General features: G+C 46.2%; 1 protein-coding gene across 1 annotated transcript in view; it reads right to left on the bottom strand.

Moving 5' to 3' along the window:
- Positions 1 to 3,322: 3,322 nt before the first annotated feature.
- Positions 3,323 to 18,169, bottom strand: part of LOC115481864 (gasdermin-A3-like) — a 44,270-nt gene continuing 29,423 nt past the window's right edge. Inside the window, exons 7-11 of the mRNA XM_030221299.1 lie at positions 14,229 to 14,282; positions 12,953 to 13,095; positions 8,222 to 8,363; positions 4,231 to 4,304; positions 3,323 to 3,617 (exon numbers count right to left, since the gene is read on the bottom strand). Coding sequence (XP_030077159.1) covers positions 3,387 to 3,617; positions 4,231 to 4,304; positions 8,222 to 8,363; positions 12,953 to 13,095; positions 14,229 to 14,282 — 644 coding nt within the window. The 3' untranslated portion in view covers positions 3,323 to 3,386. The remainder of the gene's footprint in view (positions 3,618 to 4,230; positions 4,305 to 8,221; positions 8,364 to 12,952; positions 13,096 to 14,228; positions 14,283 to 18,169) is intronic.

Raw genomic sequence — 18,169 nt, 5'->3', positions numbered from 1 at the left:
CTGTGCTGTAGTTCCCCCAACAACACTCTTACCTATCTATGGGGCCCTTTTACCAAGCTGTAGGAAAAAGGGGCCTGCGCTGGTGGTGGAGGCTGTTTTTCCCGCACGCCAGGGCCCTTTTTACTGCAGCGGGTGAAAAAGTCCCCAGCACATATGGCCATTCAGTAAGAGAACTCTTACCACATGGCCATGCGATGGGGAGCCCTTACCGCCACCCATTGAGGTGGCAGTAACGGCTCCCGCGCTAACCCAGCGGTAACTGGGCATCATGCGCAAGCCATTTCTGGGGGATTTCTTGTTCCCCTGGAAAGAGTGCATGGTCGGGGCAGGACTACCGCTGGCGGCCGCATTGGGCCGGTGGCATTCCCAAAAGAGCAAGCGGTAAGCCCGCGTTGGGCCGGTGGCGTTCCCAAAAGAGCAAGCAGTAAGCCCGCGTTGGGCTTACTGCCGCTCTGCAAAACGACCCCTATATGTTCTGTCTTTGCTTATACCCTACACTGTCAATTAAAATGTTATATTACATATTGTGTTGGCATTGTAAGTCGTATACTATGCCATACTTTGTATTGTTATTTGAATGTTTTATTGCTGTAATTGTCTATTTCTCATGTTTGATTTATTCTTACTGTACACCGCCTTGAGTGAATTCCTTCAAAAAAGCGGTAAATAAATCCTAATAAATAGGTAAATAGTACTTTGAGCAACACTGATACATGGAGCAAGATATGGAAGGAAGTTCCCCTTATGGCCCTACTCAGGCAATCCTATACTGTCCCCAGGTACATTTTCACCAGAGTCACAGATGTGTGGAGAGAAAGGATTGAGGTTCCTGGGCAGATCAGGAATGGGGCTGAAATTAAATCTTTTACAGAGCTGCAAGAGAAGTTTGATATCTTCACTCATACACAGTAATTATTTCTTCAGATAAAGGAAGGGGTGGGGGGAATGGGCTGGAGAGAATCAGGACATCATCACCACCACCACCTAGGAAGAAATTAATCTCTCAGATATTAGCCTGGCTCTTGTGAACAGATTGAACAATGACCTCTAGAGGCGGATTGACTGGGGATCTGCCTATGAGGGGTTTCTGCAGGTATGAAATACTTTTTGTGATTTGGCGGTGCTAGTCCCCTGTGCTGGAGGGCAGGTGGCATTCGGGTCATTTTTTTAAAACATGTGCTGGACGTAGTTTCGTGAGTGGATTCTGATTGGAGGTCCCTGCTATTAGAGGCCATAATGGGACTTTCTTCTGAATTTACACCACAGCTGCATCTTCTTGGTGGGTGGAAGACTTTTGCAGATGTCTAGTTTCAAGTTTCAAATTTATTTATGCACTGTCTTTCTGTGGTACAATCAAAGTGGTTTATATATCGCATTCAGGTTTCTTCTCTGTCCCTAGTAGGCTCACAATCAGAAGAATTGAAGTCTAAACTTGAAAAGAAATCTAAGGTTGTTAAAGAAAATGACAAACAATAAGATAGCATTATTTATTTATTTATTGTACATTTATACCCCACGTTTTCCACCCAGTTTTGCAGGCTCAAAGTGGCTTACAATGCACTGATAGGCTATCGCCAGATCAGAGGTGGCACCAGGGGCGTAGCCACAGGTGGGCCTGGATGGGCCCAGGCCCAGCCACTTTCCCTCCAGGCCCGCCCAGCCAACATCCTGGTGTCAGCAGGTGGGGTGGTGCTCCGCTGGCGCCGCAGTCCCCACCTGCCTACCAGCTACCCCAACGGACACGACCCTCTTCTTCCCCTGCCACCTGGCACCTGACCAGACCCAGCCTTAAAAAAAAAGTCTGTGAAGCGCCGAGCATCTGCTCTGCTCGGCACTGCTGCTGTAAAGCAAGCAAATCGCCTCCCTCATCACGTTCGCGTCGGCCCTTCCTTCACTGTGTCCCGCCCTCTGATGTAACTTCCTATTTCCGTGAGGGCAGGACACAGTGAAGGAAGGGCCAACACGAATGCGATGAGGGAGGTGATTTGCTTGCTTTACAGCAGCAGTGCCGAGCAGAGCAGACGCTTGGCGCTTCACAGACTTTTTTTTTTAAGGCTGGGTCTGGTCAGGTGCCGGGTGGCAGGGGAAGAAGAAGGTTGTCTGTTCGTCGGAGGGTCTAGTAGGTGGGGACTAGGTCGGGGAGGGGGGCTCAGATGGGAGAAGGGGTCTGGGTGGGGTGGGCTCAGATGGGAGAAGGGGGCAGGAGGGAGAATGGGTCTGGGGCTGAAAGGGGGGGCCCTAATGCATGTGGATGAAGGGAACTGGGGGCTGAAAAGGAGGGTAGGTCAGATAAGGGGGCTGAAAAGGGGCAGGGGCTGAAACTGTGGGGACTAGGGGCTAAAAAGGGGACAGGGAGAAGTGGCTGGGGGCTGAAGCTCCGGACTGGTGGGAGAAAAGGGGCTGGGGCTGAAACTGGGGGCTGAAAAGGAGGGGCAGGTGGGAGATGTGGGCTGGGGCTAGAACTAGGGGCAGGTGGGATATGGGGCTGGAACTGAGGGCTGAAAAGAAGGGGCAGCAAGAGGGAGGGCAGACCCTGGATGGATGGGAGAGGGAGGGCAAATGGTGGCTTGAAGGGACGGCAGAGAGGGCAGACACTGGATGGCAGAGAGAGAGCGAAGACAGATGCTGGATGGAAGGAAGACGGTGAAAAGAAGATGAGGAAAGCAGAAACCAGAGACGACAAACTGTAAATAAAATATATATTTTTATTTTTTTGCTTTAGGATAAAGTAGTATTGTAGATGTCAGGCATTTACCTGTTTTATGAATACAGCTTAATCAGGCATTGCATTTGTTACAAAGCAAAGTTTGAAGGACATGTGCCATTGACATGTTTGCCTTATAGCAGTCATATTTGGTCAAGTTTAAGATATGGGATAAAAACACTATATTTTAAAATGTCAGTGTTCCATGAACCAGGTATGTGGTTTGTGTTAATGCAGGAGAGCTGTTGCACAGACTATTTACTTAGAAATCCATCATCAAGTGCACTCTAAGGCATTATTAAGGAGTATCCCAAGAAACACTACTCCCACACCTAGTGCCTACCCATATTAGCTCTGGGCCCACCCAAAATGTCAGATCTGACTACGCCACTGGGTGGCACAATTACAATTAGATTAGTTAGAATAAAAGGAACGGGGAAGGAGAAAAAAGGGAAGGACATGGACTCTTTTTGCACCCATCTAGTCTAACTGCTTTTACCACATCCTCCAGCAACAAATTCCATACTGGTGCAAATAAAGGTTTTTTCCTGGACAGTTACCTGTGTGGGATTTTTTTTGCATATACTCCCAGGACTGTTACTCTTACTGTCTACTTTGTTTTATTGCTGAAAGTAAAAACAAGCCAAAGCTCAATTATGAGAACATCTGGAAGGATTTCCTTTTACACAGAACTTAGCTTTGGTTTAGTGGAAAGGGTCGGTGAGCTCAGCCTGTGTAACAGACATAGTGCAGCATAGAGAGCTATGTAATATGACTGCACCATCAGGTTCCAGGATTCAGATGCCCCTCCACTTGCTTCCAGGATTGGCCTGAAATTAGACTCTCTAGTGCTTATCTGGCAATCATCAAATTCTTCAGTGGAAATGAAGTTCTCTGCCAAGAGTGTCTCCACCTTCATAAAACAAGAATGAGCAGTCAGGGAGAGGGCTCTGAGCAAGGCTGTAGCATACAGTGTAGTGTCTCTAGAACCTTCTCCTTCTCTGATTCCCCCCTCCCCCCTTTTACAGCTGCCTAAGGTCTTTCCACTTGCACTGATCACCCGCTTCAGACTGGAAAACAGCGAGAGCAACAGTACTCAATCTCTTACCTATCACAAAGTGTTATTGGGAATGGAGTGAGCTGGCTGGCTGACAATCCCAGTTTTGAATGCAAAGGCAACATAATGAACTGATTTTTACCAAACAAATTGTAGCTGGTAAATGTCATACACAGAGCATTTTGCTGCTGGAGGCATTGGCTCTATCTTCCAACAGTGGGGTGTGTAATATTATCCTACAATTACACCCAGAAGTCACCCAGTTTCAATCTTCACAACATATTTGAAACATAACTGTAGGAACAGAAGATTCATCTCCACCCATCAATAAAACAGTGCACCTCACCCTTCACTTATGGCTCTAATATTCTTTACAGGGTAAAAAAAGAATTATGTTGGGTGGGTATTAAACCCCAGGACATATCTAAGCTGCCCCACATACCCTGGGATTCCTAGGTGTACAACTCACCTGGGTCAGCTGATGCTCTGTATTCTGCTTCTCCACAGACTCCATCAGCATAAATACCCCGTCTTCATCCAGCTCTGGAAAAATCAAACAAACCTTCTGAAAAATACCCCTCATTTTTAGTTCATCCGTCTTCCTCCTCCCCCACCCCCACCCCCAATGCACACAGTTACAAAAACTGAAAAAGTATAATATTAGATGTGTTGTGGTGATCCTTTCTCCACTTTAGGCCACCAGAAAGCACCCAGCAGATTCCAGAAACCCATTCCTTGTTCTCTCTTCCAGGGACCTGCAATGGCTTTCCCAAAGCCTACTTGGCTAATTATGGACCTTTCCTCCTGAAACTTGTCCAAACTCTTTTTGCACCCATCTAGTCTAACTGCTTTTACCACATCCTCCAGCAACAAATTCCACCTCTTGATTGTTTATTGTCTCAAGAAATACTGTCTTTGATTTGTTTTAACTCTGCTTCCTGGAGTGTTCCTTAATCTTAGTGCTAAATAATCATCCCCTATTTACCTGTTCCACTGCACTCATGGTTTTAGAGACTTTTGTCATATCTCTTCTCAGCCATGTCTTTTTCATCTTGGTCATCCTTCTCTGGATATTTTTGAGTTCTGCTATATCTTTGTTGAGATATGGTGACCAGAATTGTATCATGGACAATGACTTGGAGATTTGGTCCTGTGTCCAGCTTGTGCATGCTGCCAGATGGGATCTCTCTGAACTCGCTTCATTATTACTTAAGGTAGTCCAACATAATCCATTGTTGGCGATACATGGACCTGAAGATGTGGGGGTGGGGAAGGAAGGCATATAGACAACTGGGAGTGTGGACCTGTGAGTTGGGAGGATCACACATAAGGCATGATAGGGTAGACCCCAAATGCAATGATGTATTGGAAGGATGGGGTACATTTGTCAGAAATAGGAAATGACCTTTTAACAGCGATCTGCAGGAAGCATTGGCGAGAGTGTTCTGAGGCAGCAACGATATGTCAGTCACATGCTGCAGCTAGTTGCGGGGGAGCCCAGGACAAGTTTGCAGAACTACCCAGGGCTGGTGGTGGATGTATCTGAGCCAGAGGGTGAACTGGATGAACTAGAGATGGATTGACTGCAAGATGGGTGCCCTCAGCACACTGGCACTGCTTAGTAGAGCTCGGGTACCTCATGAACAAAGCACACCTCGTGCTGGTGCTGCTTTGATTCACAGTGGGTGCCACTCCCCGCTGTACTTCTTGGAGTAGATGACGGTCTTGCTGGGTCATAGGGTAGGGCCTTATGGTTTGAGTGGACGAATAGCCTAATGGATAGTGCACTGGCCTCAGAATCAGGGAAACTGGGTTCAATTCCCTCTGTAGCTCCTTGTGACTCTGGGTAATTCACTTAGTTCTCCACTGCAACAATTACAAAATTAGTACCTGTATATAATATGTAAACTACTTTGATTGTAACCACAGAAAGGTGGTATATCAAATCCTATCCTCCTTTGTTGATGTAAACGTATTAGCTGGTTAAGGTACTAAGTTTGTTTTCTTACATGTTTATGTATTAATAAAGCTGTGGCCTAATGCCATTCCCAGTAAAACGCTGTGTGTCTTGTTGCTCATTTGGGTGAAGTCATGCCTTCTCTTAAGAAGGTAGGGATGGGGCATGAGTACATAGGTGGCATGGCAGGGGAGGGTTACGGCTGCCTTTATTATCTAACCACAAAAGTGCCAGCTTCCAGGTAGTTTCTAAAATCAAAAACCCTGAAGCGGTCTTGTGACAAACAGAGAAGTCATTCAGGAGCAACAGGAGCCCACTTCTCACATTCTTAGACTTGCCAGTTACTCTCGGCCACTGTCTTAGCTTAGCTCTCAGGGTCGGTGGCACTGCTGAAGGAGCACCACACCTCCTCCAGAGCCTTAACCCAGTGCATCTTGCCAGTCAGTGCAAAATATAAAATGAAAAAGGAAATGCCCACAAGAATTGAATTTTTTTCTTACACAAGGATGTCCAGCCCTGGTTTCATAGCCTTGTGATTTGCAGTGAAACATCTAGGAAAACTTGAATCAGAGCCTCATTATGAAGCAGTTGCAGGGTCCAGCAAGCTTGGCACAATCAGTGTGTCTTGTCCACAGAATAGCTGACAAACTTCACTATAAAGTCCTGTGGGTTTATTATTATTATTATTTATTTTTTTTTTGGGGGGGGGGGGTCACAAATGCTCTCTTTTTACTGCAATCTGTGCTTGGGCTGGTTTATTCCCATGCAAAGGCAGAAAAAGTGCTGTACAATTGCTATTACTTCCTCTTGATTGTCTCCTTCTGTTCCCCCCTGCCCCTGAAACACAAGTTATTTTGCCTGCCCAAGTTTTCGATTAATAGACAGAAACTTTATTATCCAATTGATGGGTATGAGCCTGACTCTTAAAAATATTTTGTGCATGCTCCTCTGTCCTGGTTTCCAGGTTTTCTGATTGGACTCCCAACTCATGCAATTCACTGCGCACCATTTCAGTTCTGACAAGAATCACCTTCCGCATTCCTTTTAATTCTCGGTTGCAGCTCCCCTAGGTATTTCTTAACAAGAGATAAATCACAGCTCATGCCACCTCCACCATTTCAATTGCTGATGTGTCTGACTCAACATCCAAGAGCGATTTGGGGACCAGGGAACTATGGTGCAAAGAGTCTTACAGCCAAATTGCATGGCTGGCTTGCTAGAGTCCTTCATATTGGCTTTTCTGAGCTTATAATCTATCACTCAGACTCAGATGATGTGTTACAGGGATTAATTGAAGGTCAATGTCCAGGGATTAACTGATTATTCAACGGTGAGAAAGGAGCAAAAGAATCAAGCCTCCATACAGGATGGCATCAGTACTTCTCCCCAGAGGCTCTGATGCTTTTACCTGTTGGTTGCATTGCTCAGAGGCCCAGATGATCAAACACAAATGCGGGGCACTACAGGCCAACAGCGCTGGACTAGTGCCTGCGTTTGCCAGCACACGATGATGATCAGAGCCAGCAAGCGTTTGAAACAACAAGCTCATCAGCTCTGAATGCTAATTGCATGCAAATACATGCTAAACAGGGTCATCAGTATTCTTCCCCAATGCTCAGCGGGCTGTGTGCCAAACAAGGGTGCTGCTCCCGCAACAAGCCCTATACCAGCTCGGAGCTGGCATTAGGGTTTGCCAGGGCATTGGGAAGGAATGGGAAGACCCTGTTTAGCATGCATTTGCATGTTCTGCAGGTCTTCCAGGCCCCTCATCCCCCCAAACACATAAGGGCCTCCCTTATATGGTAGTTAAGACCCACCCAGCACATCCCAGGATGCACAGGGCAGGGTGCCACCATTTTGAGGTGGCGCCCGCAGGAGGAGGGAGAGAGTGCTAGTTCTTCTTCCTGCTTTAAGCTATGAGGAGGTTTGAGGGGGCAGGCCCATTGCTAGGCCACCAAGCTAGCCCTTGGGTGGGTGGGAGGTCATGTGTGGCCTGACCTGGTAAAAGTCCCACTGGACCACCGGACTTTTATGTATTTTTGGTGGGGGGTGTTTATGTGTTTGGGGGGATGAGGGGTCTGGGGGTCCACCGGATCCCCAGACCCTTGTGGTTGGAGAGATGGGGGGTCTGGAGGTCCTCCAAACCTCCAGGTCCTTATGTGTTTGGAGGGGTGGGGGCCTGGGGTCCACTGGACCACCAGGGCTATGATTTGACAGATCTGGGCTTTTCTCCTGTGGGAGAAAAGCCCAGACCTGTCAAACCTATTCTCTAGGAGGACTGTGCCTGGGATCTAGAGCTCATGCCCAGGCACAATTCTCCAGCAAAAATGGAAACAGCTCCCTAATGTTCAGCACTGACATTGCACCTAAATTTGCATGCCATTAGCACTGAACATTAGGGAGCTGTTTTGCAGCGCTGATTGAGCGGCATTTCTCCAGCGCTGTTCGGAACAGCGCTGGAGTTTTGAGCATCTGCTCCAGAGTTTCTAGAGCTCATCCTTACCATTCAAAGCATCCAGGAAGAAGCGAATCAATTCGATCAAATCTCTGTAAAGTTCCGTTGGTATTTTGGAGATGCCTAAATATTCCAGCAGCTTTGACATGGCAGTCAGATATTGTTCACCACTACAACGGACCTGTTCCACCTACAGGAGCAGGAGGGTAGAAACAGATTTAAAACATTTTGAGACACTCTGTGCTGCTTCTAAGTCATTCTAATTACAAGGAGTTGCCTGGGAAATGAATAACGGCATGCTGAATAACCCAATTAGCTATGAGTAGGCAGAGTCATCCTTACAGGATCCGCATCTGAATGACCACCCTTGACCTGCATCCTACCCAGGATTATTCTTGTGAGGCGATGAGTGAGAACTTTTGACAAGAATCCAGAAAATGAACAAAGAGCAGCTTAATCCCAAGCAACCTCATCAGGCTTCATAACTCATCACCTGCAGAATGCTGGGCTTGTTGAGGGGTATTTATTACAGCTCAATATGTGTGAAGGCAACACCGGCACCTAGTTTTAGCCAAGTCTATGAAGTCACGTGGAGAGGTATAATCGAACGCGAACGCCATCTCCATGGGCGTCTGTCTCCGAGAATGGGTATGTGAAGGGGCGGGACAAACCGTATTTTCGAAAAAAAATGAGCGTCCATCTTTTTTCCGATAATACGGTTTGTGCCAGCCAAATGCATCGGATTTGTGCGGATTTGAGCTGGGCGGTTTCGTTTTTCAGCGATAATGGAAACCAAAGGCACCCAGCTCAAAAGCGACCAAATCCAAGGCATTGGGTTGTGGGAGGGGCCAGGATTCGTAGTGCACTGGTCCCCCTGACATGCCAGGACACCAACCGGGCACCCTAGGGGGCACTTGTAACAATTAAAAAAAACAAAGCAAACTACCTCTGAAGTCCATAGCTCCCTTCCCTTGGGTGCTGAGCCCCCCCAAATCCGCCCCAAAACCCACTCCCCACAACTCTACACCATTACCATAGCACTTATGGCTGAAGGGAGGCACCTAGATGTGGGTACAGTGGGTTTTGGGGGCGGTTTGGAGCGCTCCCATTTACCACCACAAGTGTAACAGGTAGGGGGGATGGGCCTGGGTCCACCTGCCTGAAGTCCACTGCACCCACTAACAACTGCTCCAGGGACCTGCATACTGCTATGATGGAGCTGGGTATGGACATTTGAGGTTGGCATACAGGCTGGAAAAAAAAGTTTTTAAAGTTGTTTTTTGGGGTGGGAGGGGGTTAGTGACCACTGGGGGAGTCAGGAGTGGTCATCCCCGATTCCCTCTGGTGGTCATCTGGTCATTTAGGGCACTTTTTTGGGACTTGTTCGTGAAAAAAAAGGGTCCTAAAAAAGTGACCCAAATTTGTGCTAAAAACGCCTTTCTTTTTTCGATAATCGGCCGAGGACGCTCATCTCTCCTCAGCCGATAAATACGCCCCAGTCCCGCCTTCACCATGCCTCCGACAAGCCCCCATCAACTTTGGCCATTTCCGCGACAGATTGCAGTTGAAGACGCCCAAAATCGGCTTTCGATTATACCGATTTGGACGCCCACGGGAGAAAGACGCCCATCTCCCGATTTGGGTCGAAATATGGGCGTCTTTCTCTTTCGAAAATAAGCTGGATAGGCATCTGTGTGTCCTTATAAAATACTAGCACCAATCCTACAGAAATGGCTGCTAAACTGAAGACACAGAAGCTTACACCAGTTTGGGAGTATGCATAGACAGTTTACCTACCTCATTTTGGGGGTGGAGAGGGGGGGAAAGGGATAGAGTATTCGAATTAGTGGCAGGGAGAGAATCTCTCCTCCTGTCAGATGGGCATTCATTTGCTGACTCTCCCCTTCATTTTTTTGTTTTCACCTTTCTTTATGTCTCTTTTTATACCCCTACACTCTTCCATTCACCGCTGTCTCTTCTGCTCACATCCCTTGCTCCTTGTCTCTCTATAGTTCCCTCATCCCTTCCATTACCCTTTCCTACTTGCTTCTCTCCACATCTGCCCTTTCCACTCATCTGTTCTCCCTCACACTCCCATCTCTCTCTTTCCCCCATCCTCTCTTCTTGCTTTTTTCTATCTCCTTCCTCCACCTTCTCTCGTATTGTTCCTTCTCACTCCTCATACCCTCCAGCATATATGCCTTCTTTTTCCTTTTCCGTCCTCCTCCTGGCACACTTTCCCATCTATCCTTCCTGGCACTCTCTCTCTCTCTCTCTCTTAACCTCCAACTGTTTCTGGCACACCCTCTCCCCTACTTTTCTCTCCATCTCTCACTTTTCCTCCCCCTCCTGGCATTTTTCCTTAGGGGCAAACGTAACATTAAATGGAAACCCCAGACTCTTAAAACAGTGGAACACTGAAGAAAGAGAAACAGAAAAGCATTTCCTCCTGTACAAAGTATGTTATGTACTGTTTCATTCTCTAAAAATTGAAAAAATATTTTATACCTTATCTGATCATTTTATGTTTCCTATTGGGTTGATCCTGGTCTATTTTTAGTATGTCCTTTCACAACCATATTCTCTTTCTTCACTCTCCTGTCTTCTTCTGTTTCAGTATTTTTTCTCCATTTCTCTAATCTGCCTTTTAACCTTTTAACTAGATTTTAATTCTCCTTTTCCCCCTCTAGTGCTGCATCCCTCCACTTCTCTAGTCCTCCCATTTCTACCTGTCTCTCATTCCCATCTTTCAGGCACTTTCTACTTCCCCCATTTCCACTCTATACTCAAACCCTACCCAGCCTCTCATCCCCACTCCACCTCCAGACCCTTTCTTATATCTTACCACCTTATCCAAGCTCCCATTCCACTTTCTACTTCCATATTCACTCTCTCTTTCTTCCTTCAAAGACCTGTTTCCTTCCTTTGTCTCTCATCCTCTTCACGGCCCTTCCTCTTTCTCCCTTTCCCCCAGCATCCATTACCTCACCTTTCCCCCATGCCTAGCATTCATTCTCCCCAGGAGTAGCCTAGTGGTTAGTGCAGCGGACTTTGATCCTGGGGAACTGGGTTAAATTCCCACTGCAGCTCCTGGATTTTGGTCTGGTTTTAGGCTGAATCTGAAACTGAAACCACAATTCGGTCGGCCTCTAGGAAGAACACTACTACTACTACTACTTAGCATTTCTATAGCGCTGCCAGGGTTACGCAGCGCTGTACAAGTTTAGACAAGGGAAGGACAGTCCCTGCTCAAGCGAGCTTACAATCTAAAGGACGGTCCTGCAGTTGTGAAGGGGAGATCCAATAAGGCAAGCTTTCAGTGTCCTTATACTTGGGAGCTCTGAGCCAGTGTGTCTCACTGATTGGCCCAGGTCTTCCTATTCCCTTCTCTCTGATGTCCAACATCTCCCCTCTCAGACCCCAAAATGGTCCTGCATCTCTCTTCTCCCTTCCCTTCATCACTTGTTCAGCATCTCCCCCTCTTTCCCCATCCAGCACTGAACCTTCTTGTCTCCTGCCCTCCACCTACTCCAGTGGCATACCAAGGGGGGGCGGTCCGCCCCGGGTGCACGCCGCTGGGGGGTGCTGCGGCACGCGCCTGTCGGCTCCGAGTTCGCTAAACTAAATTCTCTTGTTCGCTGCAGCTCCCTCCCTCTGCCCCGGAACATAGTAACATAGTAAATGACGGCAGAAAAAGACCTGCATGGTCCATCCAGTCTGCCCTACAAGATAAACTCATATGTGCTACTTTTTGTGTATACCTTACCTTGATTTGTACCTGTCCTTTTCAGGGCACAGACCGTGCAAGTCTGCCCAGCACTATCCCCACCTCCCGCCACCGGCTCTGCCACTCAATCTCGGCTAAGCTCCTTAGGATCCATTCCTTCTGAACAGGATTCCTTTATGTTTATCCCACGCGTGTTTGAATTCTGTTACCGTTTTCATTTCCACAGTTTACTTCCTGTTCCGGGGCAGAGGGAGGGAGCTGCAGTGAACGAGAGAATTTAGTGTAGCAAACTCGGAGCCGACAGGCGCGCCACGGCACCCCCCCCCCCCAGCGGCGTGCACCCGGGGGGTGTCATTTTGCCCGGGGGGGAGGTGTCATTTCGCGGGGGGGGGGGGGGTGCATCGGCGATCCGCCCCGGGTGTCGTCGAGGCTAGGAATGCCACTGACCTACTCAAACCTGCCGTGCTCTCATGGCTCCTTCCCACTGCAACGGTAGTGAGCTCTAAACAAAAACCAAAGAGTGTCCAGTACAGAGCCTCATTCTGCAGCACTTCCAGCCAGGCTCTGCTGGAACTGCTCCCACCCACAGCAACTGGAAGTGAGCATCAAAGGGGGCAGTTGTGGCAGAGCCTCTGCTGGGAGCATGGCAGGATTGAGGGGAGGGGAAGAAAGGAGAGGCGTGAGAGGGGCAGTTGGTCCAACAGTGTTCTGTGGGAAAGCAATGCCTCCCTCGCCCCCCTAAACTACACCTATGGGAGAATGCATAAATGTTAGTGTGTAAAATACCTATATAAATTGTGACTCCCTTCACATTCAACACAAATTCCTCTCCTGAACATACCTACTTGTACCATACTTACTTTTTCACCCAAGGTAAGTTTACAAGTGACACATACACACACTAACTCCTTTATCAAATGACTTTCTCCAAATAAATACAGCAAAGATTCTGGAGTCCTCAGTTGTACTCTGAGCTGATCCCCCCCCCCCCCCCCCCCTCCTTCAATCTCTCAATGACCTGCACATTTCATTACTAGAAAAGATGAACCTACCCTGGTTTCCACTTCTGTTATAGTTTTAGGATCTTTCATAATAAAGACAAAGGCTTTTAATAAGACATCCTCTGCTACTTCTTGACAGAGAAACTTCAAACTAGAACATTCACCCTGAATCTCTGCCTTCGCACGTGGAAAACCTGAAAAGTAAGGAATGTGGAAAAAACACACTGGATTATTTCTTAACTTCTGACTCCCTGCCTTTTGGCACTGTTACCTCATTCCCAGACTTCCAGCACTGTTGTCTTATTTGAAGTCCTCCTTCCCTGTCCCTCAGCTCTGTTACCTCATTCCCAGCCTCTCAGTGATGCTACCACAATCCCAGCCCCTTACCTCCTTCCCTGCCCATTCACTCACAAGCATCAGCACTGTTATCTCATTCCTGGCCCCACAGTCCTGTTACCTCATTCTTACCTTTCCAAGCTATTATTTATTTGAATTTGGGGAATCACCCATCCTGCCTCCCACAAGTTCAAGGCGATGTACAGAAATAGATTAATCAAACATATCCACTATAAATCCTATAACAAACTCAGGTATTACAATCACAGCTTTAAAATCAGTACACGCAATTGAGAACTAAAATATTAGGCATTATTTCCATGCTTACATTATAAATCTAATACATGTAAAACTGCGTATAAAAGTCCCAGAAATGCCAGGAGCTCGCCCTAAGCCCTACATCTCTTAACCAATAACCTCCAAGCTTGAGTTAAAGGGTTTCCCCAACAGAAAGGGCTTCACCAGCTCCATAAAGCTTAGATCCATTTCTTCCTGAACCAGAAGCTTTCTCTGGCATGTTAAAAAGTTTTCCTTGAGGAGGGTATTGCAGAGGGCAGGAGCTGCATGTGAGAAAGCCATATTTATATATGGGTTAACCTGCCCACCTTCATTTATAGAATGCAAAGCAAAAATTCTGTACCAGATCTTAAATTGCACTCTGGAGTTTAATTGTTAAGATTTCCGGCTAAGCAATAAGGTCATAACCCTGGTAAGACCTCAACAATACACAGTATCATTCGTGCTCCCAAACACATAATTACTGCATTTTGGAAGGGGGCTCATCCCTCACACTTTGGTACTCTCGTGTCATAGAAATTGCTTTAATTGAAACACTGTCCTACACTTTTAAGGAGAAAAAGTGTTTATAATAAAGTTTGGAATAAAGTACTGGAAGTTTTGAGATCATTGTGTTTATAAATCAGATCCCTGTGACATCTTAGTTACGGTTATGGGTGGGGAAAAGAGTGATATAGGTGGTCCTACTGATTACCTTTTAGAGACTCAAACACTGATATGGTGTCACTCTTAGTATGATATATCAAATCTGCAAATGAAATAAAAAAATACACAGAAGATCATAACGTGAGACCAAAAAGAAGGTAAGCAGTGAAGATTCAATAGGACAGGGAAGATCAGTTCTCTTATGCCAAACCCATGATCATTCTGGCAGCTGCCTCCTGTAACATTTCAGTGTTTTAAAGGCAGAACAGCAAATGAGTTTCATTAATTAGTGGGTGTCATTCCTTGTCCTTTAGTCTCAGCCTAATTTCTTGTCTTATGGTGCTGCTTCCCTCCTTGACGGGTCGATGCTCAGAAGCAAATGCAGGTGCTTGAGACCATTAGCGGAGTGCATTATCAATGCTCTCTGCCACGTATTATTCCCCTCTTGCAGTGTTGGGTAGTAATATATTACTAAGTAATGTATTACTGATAATATCTCACATTTAAAACATAATGAGTAGTTGTAACGATTTCATTTGTGCAAATGCAATGAAATAACTGTAATATATTACTTTTTCAGTAATGAGTAATATTGGACTCAATTTTGTAAATGGCACCCCAATTTGGGCACCAAAACAAAAAAAGTGTACGCTAAATGCTATTCTTTAAACAGTGCTCAAAGTTGGACGCCATTTATAGAACAGCTCAGCACCACGATCTGTGCCACAAGGATTTACACCAGCTGAACCCTGGTGCCCAAATTAGTTGCAGATTCCCCAAATTCTATAACACTGCACACAAATTCTAGAACTGTCCCTGACCTGCCCATGTCCCTCCCATCACCACAGCCCATTTTCAGATCTACGTGGAAAACTTAAGTGCAGATTTTTATAGAATAGCGAGTAAAGATGCTTGTGTAAATTCCAATTATCACTAATTAGTGCCAATAGTTGATTATCACTGCTAATTGACTGGTTAAGCAATTAAATTGTGCACATAATTTGGGTACATGCCTAAATTTGCATGTGCAGTTTTGAGCACTATATAGAGAGTTAGGGGGATAATGTCTAGTTATTTTATATAATAAAGTTACTTTGTAGTGACACCCATCCGATTTTCTTTGTATCACTAGGCCCATAATTGGGCTGCTTCCAGTTTCCGGCAAACTTCCTTTTGAGTGAAATTGTTCTAGTGTGCACTGTGCAGCATCAGGTAATAACAAAGATGGCTGGGTCTTCGACATTTAAGCAATCTGTCAAATTTTTTGATTTAGTAAGCAAAAAAGATAACAATATCTATGTTAAGTGCAAGTTGTGTCCAGTAAGCCACAAACCTGAGAGTCAATGCTAGCAAAGAAATAAACTCATGTTCAATTAACTGTTGAATTTAAACGTGGCATCAAGTTTCGTAGACTCCAGTTGATAACCTCATCATGAACTGTGTAGAAGATATGGGGAAATTACTTCTTACCTAATAATTTTCTTTCCTTTAGTCCCAAAGGTTAAGCCCAGACTAATGAGTTATGCCCATCTGCTAGCAGGTGGAGATAGAGAGCACTAATCAGCTGTGCTTTATAGAGTACTGTGCAGACTAACTCAACCAATATTCGATAGCTAAGCTCTGAAAATGTGACTTGTAAGCTAAAGCTCCTGCCTCCTATATAAATATAGAAATGTGAACCACAGTATAGCCAAAAGTTTGCAAAACATTTTTGCCTAAGAACCACAAAAACCCATAAAGTATATACTTTAAGAAGGAACTGAGTATCTCTGAAACTGTTCTTGCAGAGGATAAAGTGACTAGAAAAAACTATTTCAAAGTAAAATCTTTGATAGTGGTTTTAGCAAGAGTTGTTTTTTTTTTTTTTTTTTTAAAGGAGTCAGAAGAAAACAATTGGGGAAGAGAAACAGAGGCAGAGTAGTGGTAGTAGGGGAGAAGGGAGAGACCTGACTCCACTAGGTTTACACCCTAAGCTTTCCAGCACCTCAGCCTCAAACTCAACTGAACCTTTCCAGGAAATGACAGGATACCACCAGAGGGATAGACACAGAGCTGCACAGGAACTGCTATCCACCTGCTGGACATAGAGAATACTGGCTGAGTTAGGCTGCACATTATGCTATAAAGCACAGCTCATTAGTGCTCTCTATCTCCACTTGCTGGCAGATGGGCATAACCCCTTAGTCTGGACCAGTGGTTCTCAACCTTTCTTCTGTTGTGGCACACCTAACAGATAATGTTCATGTGCATGACACACTGAACACTACAACTTACAGCTGAACAAAGAAAAACTCTATGTATCATTTCACTGCTTCTGACAATGATGAAAGAGAAATGCAGATGCAATGGTGGTGACAGCTGAGAGGGGTGCATCATAAGTCTGCAACATTTCCAGTTGGGGGCTGATGACAGGAGTAGGGCCTAGTTATGGAGATAAAAGAGCCCTTTTATGAAGGCGTGCTAAACGGTGGCTGGTGGTAGCAGTAGCTCATGATTTTCCTGCACGCTCCGGCCACCTCTTAGCAGGGCTGCAAAAAAAGCTTATTTTCCATTTATGGTAATAATGGCCAGGCGCTAAGTTCAAAATTAGTGCCTGGCCATTTATCGCATGAGGCCTTACCGCCTCCTATTTAGAATGTGGTAAGGGCTCACACGCTAACCTGGCAGTAATCGGACAGCATGTGCCAATGTGGTTGTGCTGCCGATTACCACCAGGAACGTCTCACGCAGTAGAAAATAGAAAACTGTTTTCTACTGCAGGAAACGGTGAACGCCAAAATCAGAACTAATTCCAGGTGCCTGGAAGCGCCTGGCAATGGTGCTGTTTTGGTGCAGGCTACCTGCGCAGTAGCCCTACCGCGCCTTCGTAAAAGAGCCACTAAGTATTTGACTTCCTGTTTCTCAACTCTCCCCAACTCACCACACACACTTTATGAAAAGCACAAGGGTGTTGTCTTCAAATTTTTGGTGACACACCTCCCAGACCTTGGTCACACACCAGTGTGTCTCAACACACTGGTTGAGAACCACTGGTCTGGACCAGGGCCGCCGAGAAACGGAGCCGGGCCCCAGACAGGGCCGGCACCACTAGGCTCCCCACTCAGGATGCAGCTGCTGGGCCCTCCCACCCATACTCGGTATGCAGCTGCTGGGTCCAACCCGGAAAGCAGTCGCTACTGCTGCCCCCCCACTCACTCTCGGGCTGCCACCAGATCCCAGCGCAGGGCCCCCTTGGAGGCTGGAGAGGAGCAAACACACTGATGTGAGGGGCCCAAGCCCCCTACATCAGTGCATCTGCTCCTCGCCTCCAAGGGGTCCCAGTGCCGCAGTCTGTTTCTCACCTGCTCCAGTGTGCCAGGACCAGTTCACGATAGGAGCAGGAGAGAGACAGATCCCAGGGCCCGGTGCTGGGCCCCCCTTGGAGGCTGGGCCCAGGGAATTTTGCCCCCCCCCCCCCCGCCCCACCTTCAGCATCCCTGGTCTGGACTGATCCTTTGGTGACTAAATGGAAGCACACATTCTGCTAGCTATATTCATGGGTGTTTTTTTTTTCCTTATTTGATTTAAATATCTCTCTAATTGATTTAAATATCTCTAATTGTATTGGATCTCATTATATTTGAGGATTTGAACATGTTCTGTTTAGATGTTTTCTTTGATAATGGATGGATTTCCAATTGCTAGAATTTATTTTATGCAATGTTGAAACAACATTTAAAAGTAGCTAAAAGTAACAGATTGCTTTCATTAAAAACTATGTAGCAGCTGTAATATATTACTTTTTCCTTGCAGAAACTAGTAACTTTAATATATTATTTTACAAAGTAACTTGTCCAACACTGCCCTCTTGGGAGTTTTCAGGCATTGTTAAATCTGAAAAACAGACATAGGGTAATATCAGTCTCTGACGTTGTGAAATGTTTTGGGAGCAGAATTCTAACCTTATTGTAGAGGGATAACAGGATGTCGGGGGGGGGGGGGGGGGGGGGG

This window comes from Microcaecilia unicolor, chromosome 12 (assembly GCF_901765095.1).
Source record: "Microcaecilia unicolor chromosome 12, aMicUni1.1, whole genome shotgun sequence".
Classification (NCBI taxonomy): Eukaryota; Metazoa; Chordata; class Amphibia; order Gymnophiona; family Siphonopidae; genus Microcaecilia; species Microcaecilia unicolor.
Note: the sequence above shows the minus strand (reverse complement) of the source record. Positions and strands in the feature narration are given on the sequence as shown.